This window comes from Panulirus ornatus, chromosome 45 (assembly GCF_036320965.1).
Source record: "Panulirus ornatus isolate Po-2019 chromosome 45, ASM3632096v1, whole genome shotgun sequence".
Classification (NCBI taxonomy): Eukaryota; Metazoa; Arthropoda; class Malacostraca; order Decapoda; family Palinuridae; genus Panulirus; species Panulirus ornatus.
The window spans coordinates 4,482,365-4,500,919 of NC_092268.1; the positions used below are offsets into that span (position 1 = coordinate 4,482,365).

Sequence of the window (18,555 nt, forward strand, 5' to 3'; positions counted from 1 at the left end):
TTCCACCCAGTTGTATTCATGGTAAAAAAAAAAAAAAATCACGGCAATGATGTCGTACATGTGGCAACGTTTGCCCGACACAAGCCACTATGGCAGTAATGTGGCTAACTTGACTTAGGTGTTGGGCGAGGAATGTTATTTCAGACCTTTTTCTTTTTTTTTTTGAGTTAGAAAAGCCATTTCTGTACCACGGAGGCTACATAAATACACCCAGCATGGAGGCAATGACACGATATGAAAACTATTGTGTACCATTTACTCGTGTGTTCGTGAGCAAAGTAATAATGTCATCTACCTTGACCTTGCCAGCATTTCGACGACACCAATTGAGTTGTTTAGGTGTACAGAATATAGGCACAATTGGAGGCAATGAACACACAATACAGGATTTCTCTACTACCCTCGCATTCGCCATGCACAACACCTAAGCCTTATTTACGGTAAGAATATATATATATATATATATATATATATATATATATATATATATATATATATATATATATATATGGATGTGGAAAGGGAGCTGTGGTTTCGGTGCATTATTACATGACAGAGACTGAGTGTGGACGAATGTGGCCTTTGTTGTCTTTTCCTAGCGCTACCTAGGAAAAGTGGGGTTGGGGGAGGGGATGTTATTTCGTGTGGCGGGGTGGCGACGAGAATGGAGGAAGACAGCATGCATGAATTATGTACGTGTGTATATATGTATATGGCTGTGTATGTATATGTATGTATACGTTGAAATTTATTGGTATATGTGCGTGTGTGGACGTGTATGTATATACATGTGTATGTGGGTGGGTTGGGCCATTCTTTCGTCTGTTTTCTTGCGCTACCTCGCTAACGTGGAAGACAGCAACTAAGTATAATAAATAATATATATATACATATATATATATATATATATATATATATATATATATATATATATATATATATATATATATACGGCACGGGTGTGTGATGTCACCATGGTTTAATTTGCTTATGGATGGGGTGGTTAGGGAAGTAAATGTAAGAGTTTTGGAGAGGAGAGAGAGAGGCAAGTATGCAGTCTGTTGGGTATAAGAGGCCCTGGGAAGTGAGTCAGCTGTTGTTCGCCGATGATACACCGCTGGTGGCTGATTCGAGTGAAAAACTGCAGAAGTTGGTGACTGAGTTTTGGAAGACTGTGTGAAACAAGAAAGCCAAGAGTAAATGTGATGATAAAAAATGAGATTCAGCAGTAGTGAGGGAGAAGTTAGGATATAAGTTTGGAGAAAAACTGCAGGAAGTGAAGTGTTACAGATATGTGGAAGTGACAAGATAGCGTGGAACTACTGAAGCGGAAGCGAGTAATAGGGTGGGTGATGGGGCGAAGGTTCTGGGAGCACTGAAAAATGTTTGGAAAGAGAGATTGTTAACTAAAAGAGCAAAAATGGGTATGTGTGAAGGTAGAATCATGCCAGTATTATTGTATAAATGAGAGGCATGGGCTATAGATAAGGCTGTGTGGAGGAGGGTGGATGTGATGGAAATTCAAAAATTCAATGTTAGAGAACAATACGTGCAGTGAGGTGGTTTGATCGAGTAATGAAAGATTAAGAGAGATGTGTTAATAAGATGTGGTTGAGAGCTGAAGATGATGTGCTGAAATGGATTGGACAAATGGAGAGAATAAGAGAGGAAAGGTTGACAAAGAGGATATTGCTAGAAATGGTGGGAGCAAGAAGAATGTGCTAACCAAATTGGAGATGGAAAGATGGAATGAAAAAGATTTTGAGTGATTGGGAATGAACATGCAGGATTGGAACGATGTGGTATACTGGGGTTGACGTGCTGTCAGTGAACTGAACCTGGGCATGTGAAGCATCTGGGGTAAACCATTGGAAAGGTCTGTGGGGCCTAGATGTGGAAAGGGAGCTGTGGTTTCGGTGCATTACACATGACAGCTAGAGACTGAGTGTGAACGAATTGGGCCTTTCCTTGTTTGTTCCTAGCACTACTTTGTTTATGCAGTAAACGGCAATCAAGAATAATTCATATAACCTCGTCAGGTGAATCACACACACATATACACACAATGTATATATACACACACATTGAGATATACACACAATGAGATCTTTAGCTTCCTGTAATTAACTTTCTCTTCTACCATTCCAGAATGATGACGAGATGAAGCGGTCGAGAAATTTTCCGGGAAGTTATAGACAGTCTTTATAAGTTCTACTCCATGAGCAAACCAGCAGTTAGTACCAATAGTAATACTACAGCTGCAGGAAATAATATAAGGAACCAAACACATCAAATAGAAGCGAGGAAACTACATGCGCTTCATTGGCACTGAAGACATTCCTTCACAGGTGCATTTATCCTAAAGATTTGCTGAGCAAGAATGGAGCGCTGAAATACAGAATGACCTCTACAAGAGGAAGAGGCCTATACTTCAGCAGTATGGCATCTTCCATCTCGCATGACCAACTTCTACTAACATCCAGAGACCCTAGGGAAACTGAAGCGAGATGGGAGCCACCAATTATGGTAGAACCTGATGAGAGAAGGAAACAGAGGATGAAACTATAGTTGATCATGGTGACATAGACAGTGATGCTGCACTGTACATTCTCAGGGTAAAGATAAGTTGTTTTGTGATATACATTCTGTATTCCATGCTAATGTTGTTTTGTGATTCCAAGCTAATGTTGTTTTGTGATATACATTCTGTTTTCCATGCTAATGTTGTTTTGTGATATACATTCTGTATTGCATGCTAATGGTTCTTAGCTGGTTAAGTCTTGGTTTAAGATATAAGATTGCCATATATATATATATATATAGATACAATTACAGAATACTGTATGTAACCCACCAACCACTTATTAATTCAACAGGTAAGATTAAGTTACAAGTCACTACGTGATCTAAGTAATAAACAGCCTGGTAGTTTAAGTTAAGGCTGAAGAATGTGTGTTGAAATGGGTTAAACATATGGAGGGCATGAGTGAAGAGAGTTTGGTTGACAAAGAGGTTTTATGTGTCAGAACCAGAGTGAATGAGGAGGAGTTGGAGATGAAACTGGAGGTGAAATGATGGATTGAAAATGATTTTGGGGAGAGGAAAAACGATTCTATTTCCATATATATTCATATATGTATGTATGAATGAATGTTTTAATTGAATGAATTATGATTGTAGTGTTATTTTAGTGCAAAGAAAACCCAGAGTTTGTATTGTAAGAGTTTTTGTGACTTCTGATGTTTCATATTGAAAATAGAAAGGGAATAAATTTGAAGATTTGCCAAATTTTCAGAAAGTTTACTTACTGTTTTATTATTTTCAGGGTAATGGTGAAGAAAGAATACACTCATTGATCCAAATGCCATCATCTCTTCCGCATCAGTTAACTCGTACACACCAGCAAGGTGTTTGCAGTGCAGTGAGGACTTATAATATTCTCATGGCAGACACATCAGGGTCTATGACCAATTTCTGGAAAGCCTTAGTGGAAGGGTGGAATACTTATGTGACACCTCATTTGGTTGGAAGGACAGAGCTATACGTTTTCAGTAGTGCGGTTTTATTAAAAAGAGCGGGAACATTGTTAGAGCTGAATGACTTTGAAGGTGGTGCCACTGACTTGATTGGTGCCCTCCAGACAATTGTAAATGAAGTTTACAGTTGTAAGGAGAGATATATCAATGTGTTTCTCATTACAGATGGCACTCATAATACATCATCTGTTAAGCCAGACAGTGTTATTAACAAAGTGCAGGCCGCCAGAGGTAAAGTATGTAATGTATATGTTTTAGGTGCTGGCAATGAATTTCCTGTGCAGTACAGCATCAGTATTCGTTCACGGTTGCACAGTGGCAGCTCCAACCTCCCTTCTCTCTTCTGGGCAAAGACTCATACTGAAATGGATGAGCAATTACGGGAAATTGGAAACAACATTTCTGATGGAACTTCCCAATGCCTGAAGCTGTCAGTGGCAGGAGCATCTCTGCCAGGGTCAGAGATTAATGACACATTTCATTTAAAGGAATGGGTGTACTTCTCAATGGGACCAGAACATTTGCAAAATTTAACAGTTAGTCTGGGCAGAAACAAAGGGCATATAACACTAGAGCCTCATGAAATACCCATTTCTATCCTAAAAGAGGTATTCTATCAATGGAACTCTATTATCATTCAGTGGCACAACAGGAAGGAGGTTGTTCCTCCAGATTTGTTGCCCTTAATGGAAGAAATCTTCCAAACAGAGATGATGGTGCTTAAAAAAACAAATGATCCTAGATCTATCCGCCAAAGACTTGCACGGAAGGAGATGAACACTTATGAAACTGATTTTAGAACATTGTTTAATAAATCGAAAGCAATACTTACAACAGAGAAATTTCTAAATGACCTAGAGCTGGCAGAGAACATTCTTAGTACAACTGTTGGTGGAGGCAAATATAACACAAAAGTTCTCCAGATGAAGGGCCATACAGATAAGGATTACGAAAATGACTGCAACGAATTTATGAAAGTCTACAACAAATATAAAATCAGTATCCAAAATGTTAGTGTTACTTCAGAGGATTGTTGCCGGGTTACTTTAACCTCCACTTTGTCGGATCTTCAAGATCCAGACTTCTGTATGATGTCAAATTTAAACAAGTTTGAATTCCTAAAACAGTTCACCATTACAGGTATTCCAGTGTTTGCACCAACTAGGGACTCTGTAAAAATCAACCCGTGGTCATACAGTGTCAGAGCACTGGTGAGTGCACCATATTCTGTCATGAGTCAGGTAGCAATGGAGACTTATGCTGAATCTAATGATTTAGCTGGGGTCAATAAAGATATAAAGTTAAAATGGGATGATCAGAATACACGTTTTAATGCAATAGTTCCAGTCTTCCCACCAGCTTCCGCAAAGGTAATGGCACCATTTGTCCATACACGTCTATATGCAATGTGTGCCACCTTTGCTATCCTGAAAAATCCATACATCCTTGATTTTAATATACATATGGCAGCCTTAGGGGTCACCTGGGTACGTATTCTGTTTGAATACCCAACACAGCCCAGATCTGCATTTGTGCATCTCCGTATTGAAAGCATAGAAGCCACGGCCGCCTTGTATATCAACCGACCAAGTTATACCAAATATTTGGAGGTCCTCAGGGATGACACTTCTCAGGCTCTGATGTCTGAAAGCACCCTGCTAGTAGATAACAAGACACTCAAGTGTGAATCACTCATCAAGCCCATGTTTCTACTTCATATAAAGCAAAGATGTGAAAGCTACCAAGACCCAATTGTTTTGGCTAAGATTGTAAGGATGATACTAATTGAGTATATTGGTCGCTGCCTGTCCAACTACAAGTCAAAGAAGAGTGAGTCAACACCATTCACAGATTTCTTTGCTGAAACACTTGTTGATCAAAAGAAGGAATTGGTTCAAAAACATTTTACTGATTCCAAAGTAGTTATGGTAGGATCTGAAAATTTTATTCTGGAGAATTTCTACACCTTTGAGAGAGTCCAGAAAGCAGCCAAAAAGACAGCAGCAAAGGCAGTAAAAAGTCTAAAAAAACAATTAATAGCAAAGATCCCTATACGGGTAAATGTAGAGAAGGTTGAGCAGCTGCGTAATGTATCTGGGGCTGGAGATGTTTCATGGCTAACTCTAAAGACTTATGCCAGGGAGGTTGGACTCACAGAGGATGTTGTTAGTGACTTGTTCTGTGAGCAGAATGTTTTTGTGTATGTTGCTCATGCCCTGATGCACAGGGCTTCTCGAGACCGGCTAAATGCTACCATTTCTGACTATGATGCCAGTTTGAAACAGGTAACCAAATATATCCAAGAGGAAAACTCCCAGATTATTGAAAAAGATCTACATGCAAAATTTATGGAACATATACAGAGTTCATGGTTGGAAGCATATTTTTCTGCCCACAAAGAGGTAGTTCAGCCTATGACACGTCAGGAGATCCTAAGGAAAGCCTCACAGCTGGGAGTGGATGTTACAGATGCTACATTTGACCAAGTTTATAAAAGGTACCGTCCTCAACTTGGTCTGCTAAGTAATGCCTGCCAGTGTCAAGGTTGCCCATATTTCCTAATTCCAGACAAAAGTTACAACCAGCATGCTTCAGTGGAGCGTCGTGGACCCATTGCCTTCCCTCATGCCTTCCATCATACAGCCTACCAACTCAGAGATGCAGACCTGCCGATTGTTGTCTCCCAAGTGGTATCTGGGGCCTATTCTAGGAACCAGACCCCAGTGCCTCTGGAAGCATTTCAAAACTTTACAGATGACCTTCAAAATTTACAGATCATTTACAAGGAGACTGCCTTTGCAACTAGGGTAAACAGATAGGCTTGCATCAAATCAGCCCCCCTAACCATGTGGTCGGAAGTACACTTACAGATGGTATTAGTTGTACTCCTCAGAAATACTGGATTTAACTTTTTTCTTATTATAACATTGGCATACTGTAACTTCAAACGTAGCCTCATACGGATACTATCTTGAAGAAGGTCAATAATAAATAATCCAAACATACTGATAAGCTTTAAACCCAAGTTTATAAATCTCAACCTTCTGTTTCAAGGGAAGCTATAAATTTAATTACTTTTTTCAATCTATGCTGTCATAGCAGTATCACCCACATTTATACTCTTACTCAGGAAGGGTCTAGGTCATGCAAAATAACATCATTTAGATGAATGCTCATTGTTCCTCCCAGAGTACATGATGGTTCCGAAAAAGTGAGATATGGTGGCATGTTTCCTTTGTAATACACGTTAGATCATTTCAGATTTGCCCACATATATATCATCATAAACTGTAGTGTACCAAAGTATATTGCGATGTGGGAGACCAGATACACACATATATATATATATATATATATATATATATATATATATATATATATATATATATATATATATACATAAACGCCCACATACATAGTTATATATATAATCATATACATATATACACATGTACATATTCATACTTGCTTCCCTTCATCCATTACTGTTGCCACCCCTTCCTACAGGAAGGGGTTGGGCCATTCTTTTGTCTATTTCTTTGTGTTAACTCGCTAACACAGAAGGCAGCGACTAACCATAATAAAATAATGAATAAATTATCTTTATATCAGTATATATTTGCAGATTTACTTTTTTCATTTGTATCATGATTTAGTTTGTTTAATTTTCATCTATTCTTTACAGTATATAGGATGACTCCATTTGTCAATGTGTGATTTATAGTCACATGCCTTTTTTGTAGTTTCTGCTGTTTCTTGTATAGTCTGTATATGTGTATTTATATTTTCAATTCCTCTGTACTGTTTGTTGTACAACTCTGCCATTGGTTGCTTTATGATTTTCATTTTGCTGTGAAGAACACACTGGAAATAAGTTTATAATGCATTGTGTTACCCTCACTGATTGTCTACATACTTGGTATAATATGGGTATGAATAAATATTTACCTAGTCAATTTAAGTCATCACTTAATAACTGAGGTTGTGCACTCTTTAACACATGCAACATGGGTGTCCACTGACCTATTGCAGAACCAGTTCTGAGTAAGGAAATGTTTTGCATAATTAATGTATTACTCATGATTTTATCTTTTGACCATGCAGCAATCAGGATGTCATCCAATAAGTTCAAAAATATTTCATATGTATATTCTTAAAGGTTAAAAGCTATATAATACATAGAAATCTCATAAATTACAATTACGTATATTCTTAAAAGGTTAAAAGCTATATAATACATAGAAATCTCATAATTTACAATTATGTATATTCTTAAAAGGTTAAAAGCTATATAATACATAGAAATCTCATAAATTACAATGAAATAAACATAACTATATACCACCTAATGGAAACTGCACTGGAGTAAAAGAGTAAAAGGAGGGAGATTATGAGGGTCTAAAAGTTGTAGCATGGATGTGCTAGGGATTGGGGAAAATGCAAATGATGAATGCATGGGAGAGCATGGAAGGAGGTGTGGTAGGGATGGGAATGAGTGAAAATTATCAAGGAAGAGGAAAAGAAGAATGTGCAGTTCTGCTATAATCAAGAGTATGGGAGGGTGTTACAGAGCATGGATGGAATGGATCAGGAACAGTGCGGGTGAAAGGAAAGATTAAGACTGTGAAGTATGCAAGTACGTGTATAAGCGCCTGTGACTATGACGTCTGTACGAGTACGGATGAAATGAAGCTTTTCTTGAGAAATTTGAATGACTGCATAAATGGTTTAGAGAATAAGAGAAACATGGTCATATTGGGTGATATGAATGTGAAAGTGGGATGTGAAAAATTGGTGAGATAGTTGCTAAATGGGAAGTGCCTTAAGTAAATGAGAATGGAAGCTATCTTGTGGATATTTGTGCGGAGAGGGGTTTCCTCCTTGCAAACACCTTTTTTCAGCACAAGATGATCGACAAAAATATGTGGCAGTGGATGAAGGATTGAGAAAGGCTGTGCTGGGTGTAAGTCTTGAGAGGATTCTTTGGAGAGTCTGATCATTTCATGGTTCTTGTGGGAAGGAAGAATGGAGAAGTAAAAAAAAAAAGAATGAAGTAAAAGTGTTGGCAAGTGAGAAGATGAATCAGGAAAAATGCTGGGAGGAGGAAGAAAGGAGGTAACTGAAAATTTAGATGAACTGCAGTGAATGTAGAAATGCAGTCATGTGTGAATGAGGTGATTAAAATGTTTAAAAAGATATTTAAAAGTTGTAGAATAAATAGTTGGATACAAGGTAGTGAAATACAGCAATAAAAAAGTTGACAAAGAAGATTAGAAATGCTGTGAAAGAGAAGAAAATGGCATATGGTAGACTGTTCAATAGGAATGTACCAGTTGAAGTTCAGTAAAGGAGGAGGGAAGAATACAAAATATATAAGTTGAATGTTAAGGGGCTGATAGAGGAAAGCAAAGGAGTACATGAGATTTTGAAAGAAAGTTTAGTGAAAAGTTTAGGAATAACAAGAAACTATACTGGAAGCAGGTGAAAAAGGAAAGAGGTGGATGTAAGAGTGGAAATGTTGAGAGAATTATGGAAGGGAAGTTGCTGAAACAAAAGGAAAGGAGGAATTAAAAGGAAGATGGAAAGAGTATTTTGAGGAACTGATGAATGTGGGAGATGGGGAGGCAGCAGCTGTTACATTCATGGGTACGGAGGATGAAAGGTGAAGGATACAAGTGTAGGGGCCTATAGCAAAAAGGGGGGTAAGAAGGGCAATAATGAGGCTGAAGGAAGGAAAGGCAAATGGAGTGGATGGGATTACATCTGAAGTGCTGAAGTATGGAAGAGAAAGTGTGATAGAGTAGATGCATCTTATATGTAATTTAGCATGGGAACAGAAGGTTGTGCTTTCAGATAGCCAACTCAAATGACGGAAAAACAATACAAAAAGTGTAAAATTAATTAAAGCTCCTTAGGTGTTGCAGACCTAACACATTAAGCTGAAAAAGATTGTTGGAAAAGGAAACATAAAAGAAAGGACAGAACACCACAGCTTTGCTGTTTCAGGAAAAGAGGTAATTCAGTTCAATTCAATTCTTTTATTGACACGAGCTTACAGGAAGACAAAGTTTGAATCTCAAGACAAAAGGTCTGTACTGAGGAGATGAACAATATGTCCTCCAGAACATGGATCTATCATACAAGAAAAATGTACACTGATATGCTGTATATGACAGTAGGATTAGGGTTTAGATGATTTGTGAAATATTCTGAGTACAACTTGTCTGACAGGAAGACCAGAAATACCTAATCCTACCTATCTAGTAACATGTACAATGAACAGCATCTAGCATGGATCCAAGGCCTAACACGAGTGGTACATGCAAGCAGCTCACAAAATCAATAGGCAAAATAGTACATGCAAAGTAGGGATAGGACTGCAACACTGCAGAGTTTAAAACTGTAATGAGGTGAAAGACCTCTGAAAGAACTTTGGCTTACACACTGGTGGAACATGTACATACCCCCTCAAAATATGGAATACCTGCTCACATAAGTACAGAGCCTTAACATTTCCAGCTTTTGAGAAGGAGATTTTCTAAATTATGTGAAACTTCCTAAATAGATAGGATTTGGTTATGCCCATGTTTATGTTACTGTATGGATGAATTGCAGTGCTTTGATATATGACGGTAGGAAACAGGTAAGATTAATAATAAAAAAAAAAGGTATAAGAGAAATTGGGTTTTAGCATTATTAAATTTACCCAGGTCACTGCTTCCCAATGCTAAGATGCTGCGCTGGTCTAAATTAATAAAGGATATGATTCAGGTGAGAAACTGAGCAAGAATTGTTCAAATAATACAGTCCCTGGCATAAGAAAGCATAGGGTTAGTGGCTGAAGAAAAATCATTGACAGACAGGAGAGAGAGAGAGCAGGCGACAGGACAGAACTCAGAGGAATACCACAGTTGACAGGACATGAAGTTACTATGTCAACAACTACTCCAATGGGTTAACTACAGAGGAAGCAGTGCTACTATGAAGAGAGAAGCAGAAAAGTGAAAGGAGAGGAAGTCTAGAAGCAAAACAAACCTTCTCAAATGCTTTGGAGATATTTAAGGCCATGACAAAAGATTCATCAAAATCACCAAGAGAGGAAGGCCAGAGGTGATTCTCACAAGAAAGATCACCTGTAGACCATGTATTGCCATATCAGTGATGTGAAAGGTTATGGATTCTAAATGTTAGGGAAAATGAAAATCATGACGAGTTTAAAAGCCTATAAAGGTAGCAGAAATGAGTGTTTATTACAACAATGTGCACAAATACAGCCCTTAGAGCAAAAACAATGGTAGGGATTTGAAAGAGGAGGGAAGAGACAGCCCTAAACAGTAGAGTGGTTTGAAATTATACTGCAGTAAGCTACTTTTCTACTTATGAATTTTGTTATGTACCAAATTTGTCAATATAATCATGTTTTGGCTTTATGGTCTTATCACTTCACCTTGGCCTTCCTCGTGGAACTTGAAGTTTCATGCTACATGTACTATTGTCTTACTGAATGTAAGAATAAATCACCTTAGGGAATATGCTGCTCTGCAAATGTGAGAACTGGATTCATATCAAACCACTCAAATTACCCACAACTAACCATGAGGTGGTGGCTGCAGAGTGAGTTCCAACTCCACCTCCAGCAAGCATCAGAAAGGTTACTCTATTCTGTGGGCTAACAAAGAATTCAGCTTGAGCGGGATGCTTCAACTGAGAAAGTGGCTCGCACAATCGAAAATACATGCTTCCTCTGATGATGCAGGACACAAACCGACTCAACTCAGAATTAGTATTAAGAGTTCCATGTATGCTGATACAGTTAATAATAGCTTCACTGCTATGTTATGTTCATTGCGAATCCTATTCTCCCTCCTTTGCCACAGTTTTGTTGTTTCTATGTCTGCTGCTAATCTTCATTTTTCTTTTCTCTTCTTTTTCTTGCCTGTAAGTGCATTTGTCAAGGAGGAAGGCTTAATTCTTCGTTCTAAACTTTTTATCTGTTTTTGCAGTGACTCACCGAGTCTACCTTACATGCTACAAAGTTACACAGCTTCTTCGCCTCCTTTTTCAACCAATTTTTACCATTTCCACTATTGCATGTTCTGTCACTTCATCAACTGGTGGAGGTTCATTTTTGTTACTGTAAATATCAGCTAATGTTTTACAAAATGATATCTCATGACATCATTGGGCTCATGAAAAAATCATATCAACAACTCACCATAAAAACCACAATGAAGAAGAAATATGGTGCAGTACTATGCTGGATAGCTATGCATGAAAAAAATGATGGATGGCAGGCTGGTAACTCTGAGAAAAGACTTATTGACTCCCTGGGTTAAGTCCAATAATATCAAGTTATAAACACCAATCAAAAAATCTTGAACATCCTTAGGTGTTCAAGATAATTCTAAAACCATATGCACTCTGTATACTCAACCCCTTGAATGATGGACCACATGGCACATTATTTACTTAGATGCTCAGGTGAAGCATAAGCATATTCTTATCAGTGACCTGTACACTAATGAATTAAAGGTGATGAATTTCATGAAAATCAGTTCCTATAGCAAACATCCAAGTTTCATGGGGCAAACCTAAACAGATTCCCATTAATCAAATGTTTTACAGGGTTACTACTATCACTAACAGTACATTTGTACAATATTTAATGTACATTGTAAGGGTTTCACTTTACAATCCACTTTATTAAACAGTTGGGTTTCAGAGAGAAGCAAATAGGTGAAAGAGGGATGCAGCTGGTGTTCAAATGAGGGGAGGTTAGACATGATATGGCAGAGGTTGCAGGAATGTATAGGAAATGAGACAGATCTAGGCTATCGATCTATATCTCTGACACCTGTTCCAAGTGAAATTTCCTCAAGGGGGTGGCCACGGCAATACAGTCGTCATAACTAATGAACTACCGTGCGTTTAGTGCCTCACCCTTAATAGGCCACAGGCAGATGGCAACTCTAGCGCACTGCTTGCAGATGCTCCTACCTAATGTTCCCACTGGCTACTTTTAGGCACGGTGTTAAAAGGGATGACTCTGCCCTCGGCAACCAGTGGTACTATTCTGACAAGGTGCTGGAGGAACATTGTTTGGATGCACTTCCAATAAGTTGTATTAATGTAAGTTGAGTAAATTTTTAATCAAGATTAAACATTTGTGTATCGTGCATGTTGTTGGGCATAGTGTACAACACTGTGTGTATTTCTGACTTGAATATCAGAAACCCTCAAATAAATAAGGTAGCAAGGAAAGACACCCACCTAGGCAAGTTGAGGTCAAAGCATTATAATCACTGCAATGTTGGCTCACAACATCACAGTCGCTAGCCACCCTGATACCCAGATGGTAATATGTACCTCCCTGCTTGCTGGTTGCCAGCCACCTTCTACCTGTTGATGCAGGCAAATTTCCCTCAACTATCTATGCAATAAAGTTGTCTCCCGGTATATTTTCTGTAAATTCTGAAGGTCATGAACGATGTCTTTAACAGCCTCCTGGGGTATGGTGGTGTGGTTTCTAGAGTAGGCACCAGACACCACTTGGGAGACAACTGTGGGCAGGTCTGTGTCTCTGAGCTGATAGGCAGCATGATGGAAAGCATGAGGGAAGGCAACACGTCCATGTCGCTCCACTGATGAATGTTGATTGTAACTCTTGTCTGGTTTTAGAAAATATGGGCAAGCTCGACTTTGACAAGCATTACCTAATAGTCCAAGATGAGGACGGTATCTTTTGTACACTTGGTCAAATGTGGCGTCTGTAACCTCCACTCCTAGAAGTGGGGCCTCTCTTAGGATCTCCTGACGTGTCATTGGCCGAACTACTTCCTTGTGGGCAGCAAAATATGCTTCTAACCATGAACTCTGCAGATATGAGATAAATCTATTATAAAGATCTTTCGAAAGGCTCTGAGAATTCTCTTCTTTAACGTGTTTAATTACCAGTCCCCGAATGGTGTCATAATTAGAAACTGATGTTTTTAGTCGCTCTCGGGAACTCCTGTGCATCAAGGCATGAGCAACATACACAAAAACATTCTCCTCACTGAACAAGTCATTGACAATGTCCTCTGTCAGCCCCACTTCCTTGGCATAAGTCTTCAGAGTAAGCCATGACACATCACCAGCCCCAGACACATTACGCAGCTGTTCAACCTTCTTCATATTGACCCGTATAGGAATATCTGCCGTTAGCTTTTCCTGGAGGCTTTTTACTTCCTCTACTGCTAACTTCTTAACTGCTTTCTGGACCCTCTCGAGGGTGTAGAAATCCTCTAGAAGTATATTTTCAGATCCTTCCATAGCTGCTTTGGATGCAGCTACATATTTTTCAACCCATTCTTTCTTCTTGTCTTGGTTGTCAAGTGTTTCAGCAAAGAAATCTGTGAATGGTGTTGAATCACTTGTCCTTACTTTGTAGTTGGAAAGGCAGCGACCTATGTATTCTGTGAGTATCAACCTCAAAATCTTAGCCAAAATACTTGGGTCTATAAGGTTTTCACATCTTTGATTCAAATAAAGTATGAACATGGGCTTGATGAGTGACTCACACTTGAGTGTCCTGTTATCTACCTGCAGAGTGCTCTCGGTCATCAGCGCCTGGGGAGTTTCTTCCCTCAGAACTTTCCAGTACTTGGTAAAACCTGGTCGGTTGATATACAAGGCAGCTGTGGCTTGTATGCTTTCAATACGACGACGCACAAACTCAGGTCTGGGTTGAGTTGGATATTCAAACAAAAGGCGTACCCAAGTGACCCCTAAGGCTGCCATGTGTATGTTAAAGTCAACTATGTGTGGATTTTTTAAGATGGCAAAGGTTGCACACATTGCGAAGAGCCGTGTATGAACTAATGGTGCTATGACCTTACAAGCATTTGGTGGGAAGACTGGAACTATGGCATTACAGCGAGTATTACAGTCATCTGGCTTCAGGTGCACTTCTTGGTTCTGCTCGCTAATAAGGTTGGTGTTGGCTGCAGCATCTAAAGCTATTTGACTCACAATGGTGTATGGTTCCTTGAGTATTGCTCTAATACTTAAGGACCAAGGATTGATGGTCACAGAGTCCCTGGCTGGTGCAAATACTGGGATCCCAGTAATAGTGAAGTGCTTCAGGAAGTCAAACTTATTTTGTTTCATCATCTCAGGGAGGTCTGGGTCCTTAAGGTCTGACAAGGTGGAATTTAAAGTGACTCGGCAACAGTCTTCAGGAGTAACTTTGATATCCAGAAGATTTTCTTTGCATTTTTTAAAGACTTTCATAAATTCATGACAGTCATCTTCATAATCCCTGTCTGTATGGCCCTTCATCTGAAAAGCTTTTGTGTTATATTTACCCCCAACAACTGTTGCACTAAGAATGTTCTCAGCCAGCTCTAGTTCATTTTGAAACTTCTCTGTTGTCAGGATTATCTTTATTTTATTGAACAGTGTCCTGAATTCTGTTTCATATTTGGTCATCTCCTTCTTTGCAAGTCTCTGGCGGATGGAGGGTGGGCCACATATTTCTTGAAGCTCCTCCATCTGTGTTTTGAAGAGCTGTTCCATGAGGGGCAACACATCTGGGGGAATAACCTCCTTCTTGCTGTGACGCTGAATGATGATAGAGTTCCACTGACGGAACAGTGCACTCAAATCAGCGATAGGCATCGCACATGGCTCTAGAGTTATGTAGCCTTTGTTTACACCAAAGCTGAGAGAAATTTCTTTTATTTGATCTGGCCTGCAGGGGAAGTATACCCACTCATTCAAGTGGAAACTGTCTATGTTGTCTATTCCAGGCAGAGATGAACCTGCCACAGACAGTTTTAGGCTCTGTGAAGTTCCACTAGAAATTTCGCTGGCAATGGCACACATCTGTTCTTCTACGTTATCCGGGCTTTGGGCCCAGAAGAGAGTGGGAAGGTTGGAACTGCCACTGTGCAGATGTGAACGGATATCAACACTGTATTTCACAGGAAATGCACTGCCAGCACCCAAAATATAAACCTCACATTTCTTGCCTTTAGCAGTTTGCATGTAAGAAATAACTGTGTCTGGCTCAACTACTGTAACATTGTGATGGCCATCTGTGATGAGAAACACATTGATATATCTCTCCTTACATCCATATACTTCACTTACAATGGTCTGTAGTGCACCAGTCAAGTCTGTGCTTCCTCTATCAAAATCATCCTTTTGCAACATTGTTCCTGACCTCTTGAAGGTAACTTCACTGCCAAATACATAAATACTGGTTCGTCCAACCAAAATCGGTGCAATATGGTCATTCCACCCTTGTACCAAGTGTCTCCAGTAATCCATCATTGATGCTGACACATCTGCCATGAGAATGTTGAAAGTGCTTGAGGAATGAACATGGTTTCCAGACTTCAACTTATCAGGTACATATGATGGCATGTGCAGGACTGAATGAGTTCTCTCCTCCTTATCATTCTGAAAAATATAATAAGATAAAAAAAATGAATGCTATGGTAATTTCAAAATTCTAAGATCCCTCAAAATATATGTATTACTTGCATTCCCTGACATGCCTTAGCACCAAGGCAAAGTGAAATATGTGGCTTAAACTATATCAATACTAAATGGTTCTTATTACTAAAGGCGAAAAGTATATATATCCAGTACACATGTCTTATAATTATGTTCAATATCCATTTTTTTGTTAAAATATGACACTGTATAAATGTATACAACCTCAGGCACTACAATGTTGGGCACGAATATTATATGCTTTACACCCATTTTGGCTATATATCATTCTGTGAGAATTCTGTTGGACAGATGATTTCAAGTATCTTTACAATGCTTTACAAGAAGTTTCAAAATCTGGTGTTGAATAAAGTAAATTTTCCCTAATGAGATAGAGCACCTTTCATTTTATAAGCAAAATTTACGGTGATATTGTCAGCTATGTTTGTCCTAATTCTGGGGAGTGGGGCAAATGACTGCAGGTAGTCAGTTACCTTTCACATCACTTGATACTTTTTTCATATTTTGACTTTCATCATTACTATAACACATCTGCCGTAAACCTAATACAATGCAATGTAGTCAATCTGTTGTAACATAAAGTTATCTTACTGCTGAGACGAGAGGAGAGAGATATTACATACCTACACCTAAACCCCATTTCCCAGTAAACGTATAGGTGTTTGAAAGGTTTCAGAGTAAATGTATGTCAAGAAACACTGTATAGAATGGGTGTGAATCAAGATATTAGTATCAATGAATTAGCTCATGGTGTAAAGTGGAAAAGTATGAAAGTTCATGAATCACTTTTAAAACAGGGTAAGGAATGAGGACGTGTGTGTGTGTGTGTGTGTGTGTGTGTGTGTGTGTGTGATATTTTGGAGGCTGTGCCTTCCTGATCCATCCTATTGTACTAGGAACAGAGTAGTAACAGATACAACTATTTCCTTAGTGCAAGCAAGCTCTCAGAATTTCCACAACAGATTTCTATTCACTTTTTGTTTCATATAGTAAGAAAGTTTTCTCGAGTTCAACACAAGCCTGTGATTCCATCAGTGTTGCTCATGACTCTTTCAGTGATGGAACCTTATCAAACAAAAGCAAGCATTCTCCAGAACATAATGCAGTGCAGTATTAAATAAGTTCTTGAACTCTTTTCGTACAGGTTAAATCCAGTATATTCAATGATTACTTATGTCATCTTACATAACAATATTGAACACATCATTAAATACAGGGTGATCCATCTACTATCAATGACCAGTATTCAAAACCTTGTTGGCTAAGAGTGAAGAACGAAACTAAGTGGAAAAATTACTCACCTTTTCCCTGAGGATGAATAGTCTAGCATCTGTCTCCAGTTCTCCATGATCTTCTGAGGTCTGGCATTCCACTATGTCTGGTTTCTCCATCATTGGTGGACGCCACTGGCGCTGTTCCCTGTTTTTGATTTCATAAGGACTCTCTTCTACTGTGTACTCTGGCTGGAGTGGGTGCCTTCGCATACTGAAGAATGAATTACCCCATGGGTGCCCACCCACCCTCCTCAACAAAAAATGCATATCAATTGGATCCATGCCTTGAAAGTCATCACTGTCATCATCACTTTCATTACCAGGGGATCGAAAAAAAAATCTGCTCTGAAGCTTAAGTCTCCTCAAGTGTTCTTTGTCAGTCATTTTCCTACTGTCCTTGCTTCCTGTGGCACCTTCAGGTACATGGTTGGTACTTTTATCAGAACCTGTTGCCTTTTCATCATCATCTGAGGATCCTTGGCCCATCGTTGTCTTCAAATGATCCATAGTAGTTATGTCTAGAAAAAAAATCGTAGTCTTGAAAATATTCTGAATCAGATACGATGATGGGTGGTGGAGGGAAGAAGAGGTGGTGCCAGATGGTGATGGCTGGTGCAGGGAAGAACACTTTCAATAAAAATGGCAAAGCTGATTAAAAAGAACAGGTGCAAGAAGTGGAGATGCATGGCGTGGGTTAACTGGTGATGTGCACTCTACATGTCTCATTTTATATATACACCGAGCATCCTAGGCGAGTGATGCTGTGTGCTGGTTTAGAAAGAAATGAAGGTGTGCTAAGAAATGCTCTTTTTCCTCCCCCATCTCTTTCTCTCTTACACACATAACCATCACCTCTGACGCCAACTAAACAGCATGGGGAGACATACACAACACTTGAAAGACAGGAGATAAAGAACACATCCCAACTATCACTTACATGCTCTAAAAGTTGTCTAAGAGGAGGGGAAGGGGTAGAGGGAATGGATATCTTCCCCTCCTGTATTACTTCTCTCAAAAATAGTTGTGGGGGGGTAAGCCAGGCATGTGCAGTATCTTATAATGGCTCAGGTGGGTGCATTTTAACGTGGATCATCGTGATGACAGGACAAAACGGTATATGTAGGGTGCTATGATATGAAACAAGCCTGTTCTGCTTTGAAGTTAAGAGAGCCAAGATGTTAAGAGTGGTTCGTGAATGTCCAGGGGGTGAAGTTCAGGGTTCGTGAGAGGTCAAGAGATGAAGT

At 39.1% G+C, this 18,555-nt stretch overlaps 2 protein-coding genes across 3 annotated transcripts in view; one reads left to right on the forward strand and one right to left on the reverse strand.

The window, feature by feature from the left end:
- On the forward strand, positions 1-8,598 carry LOC139762842 (uncharacterized). The gene is given in 4 exon segments (XM_071688025.1): positions 1-440; positions 2,149-2,536; positions 2,539-2,633; positions 3,326-8,598. Coding segments are annotated over 3 exon segments (3,261 nt in total). The 5' UTR covers positions 1-440; positions 2,149-2,400; the 3' UTR covers positions 6,356-8,598.
- The window catches only part of LOC139762840 (uncharacterized), a 20,754-nt gene continuing 9,868 nt past the window's right edge, over positions 7,670-18,555 (reverse strand). Inside the window, exons 2-3 of one of the 2 annotated variants that reach the window (XM_071688021.1) lie at positions 17,339-17,829; positions 7,670-15,980 (exon numbers count right to left, since the gene is read on the reverse strand). In XM_071688021.1, the coding sequence (XP_071544122.1) occupies positions 12,963-15,980; positions 17,339-17,818 (3,498 nt within the window). In that variant the 5' untranslated portion in view covers positions 17,819-17,829 and the 3' untranslated portion in view covers positions 7,670-12,962. The remainder of the gene's footprint in view (positions 15,981-17,338; positions 17,830-18,555) is intronic. The other variant, XM_071688023.1, reaches the window with a different exon arrangement.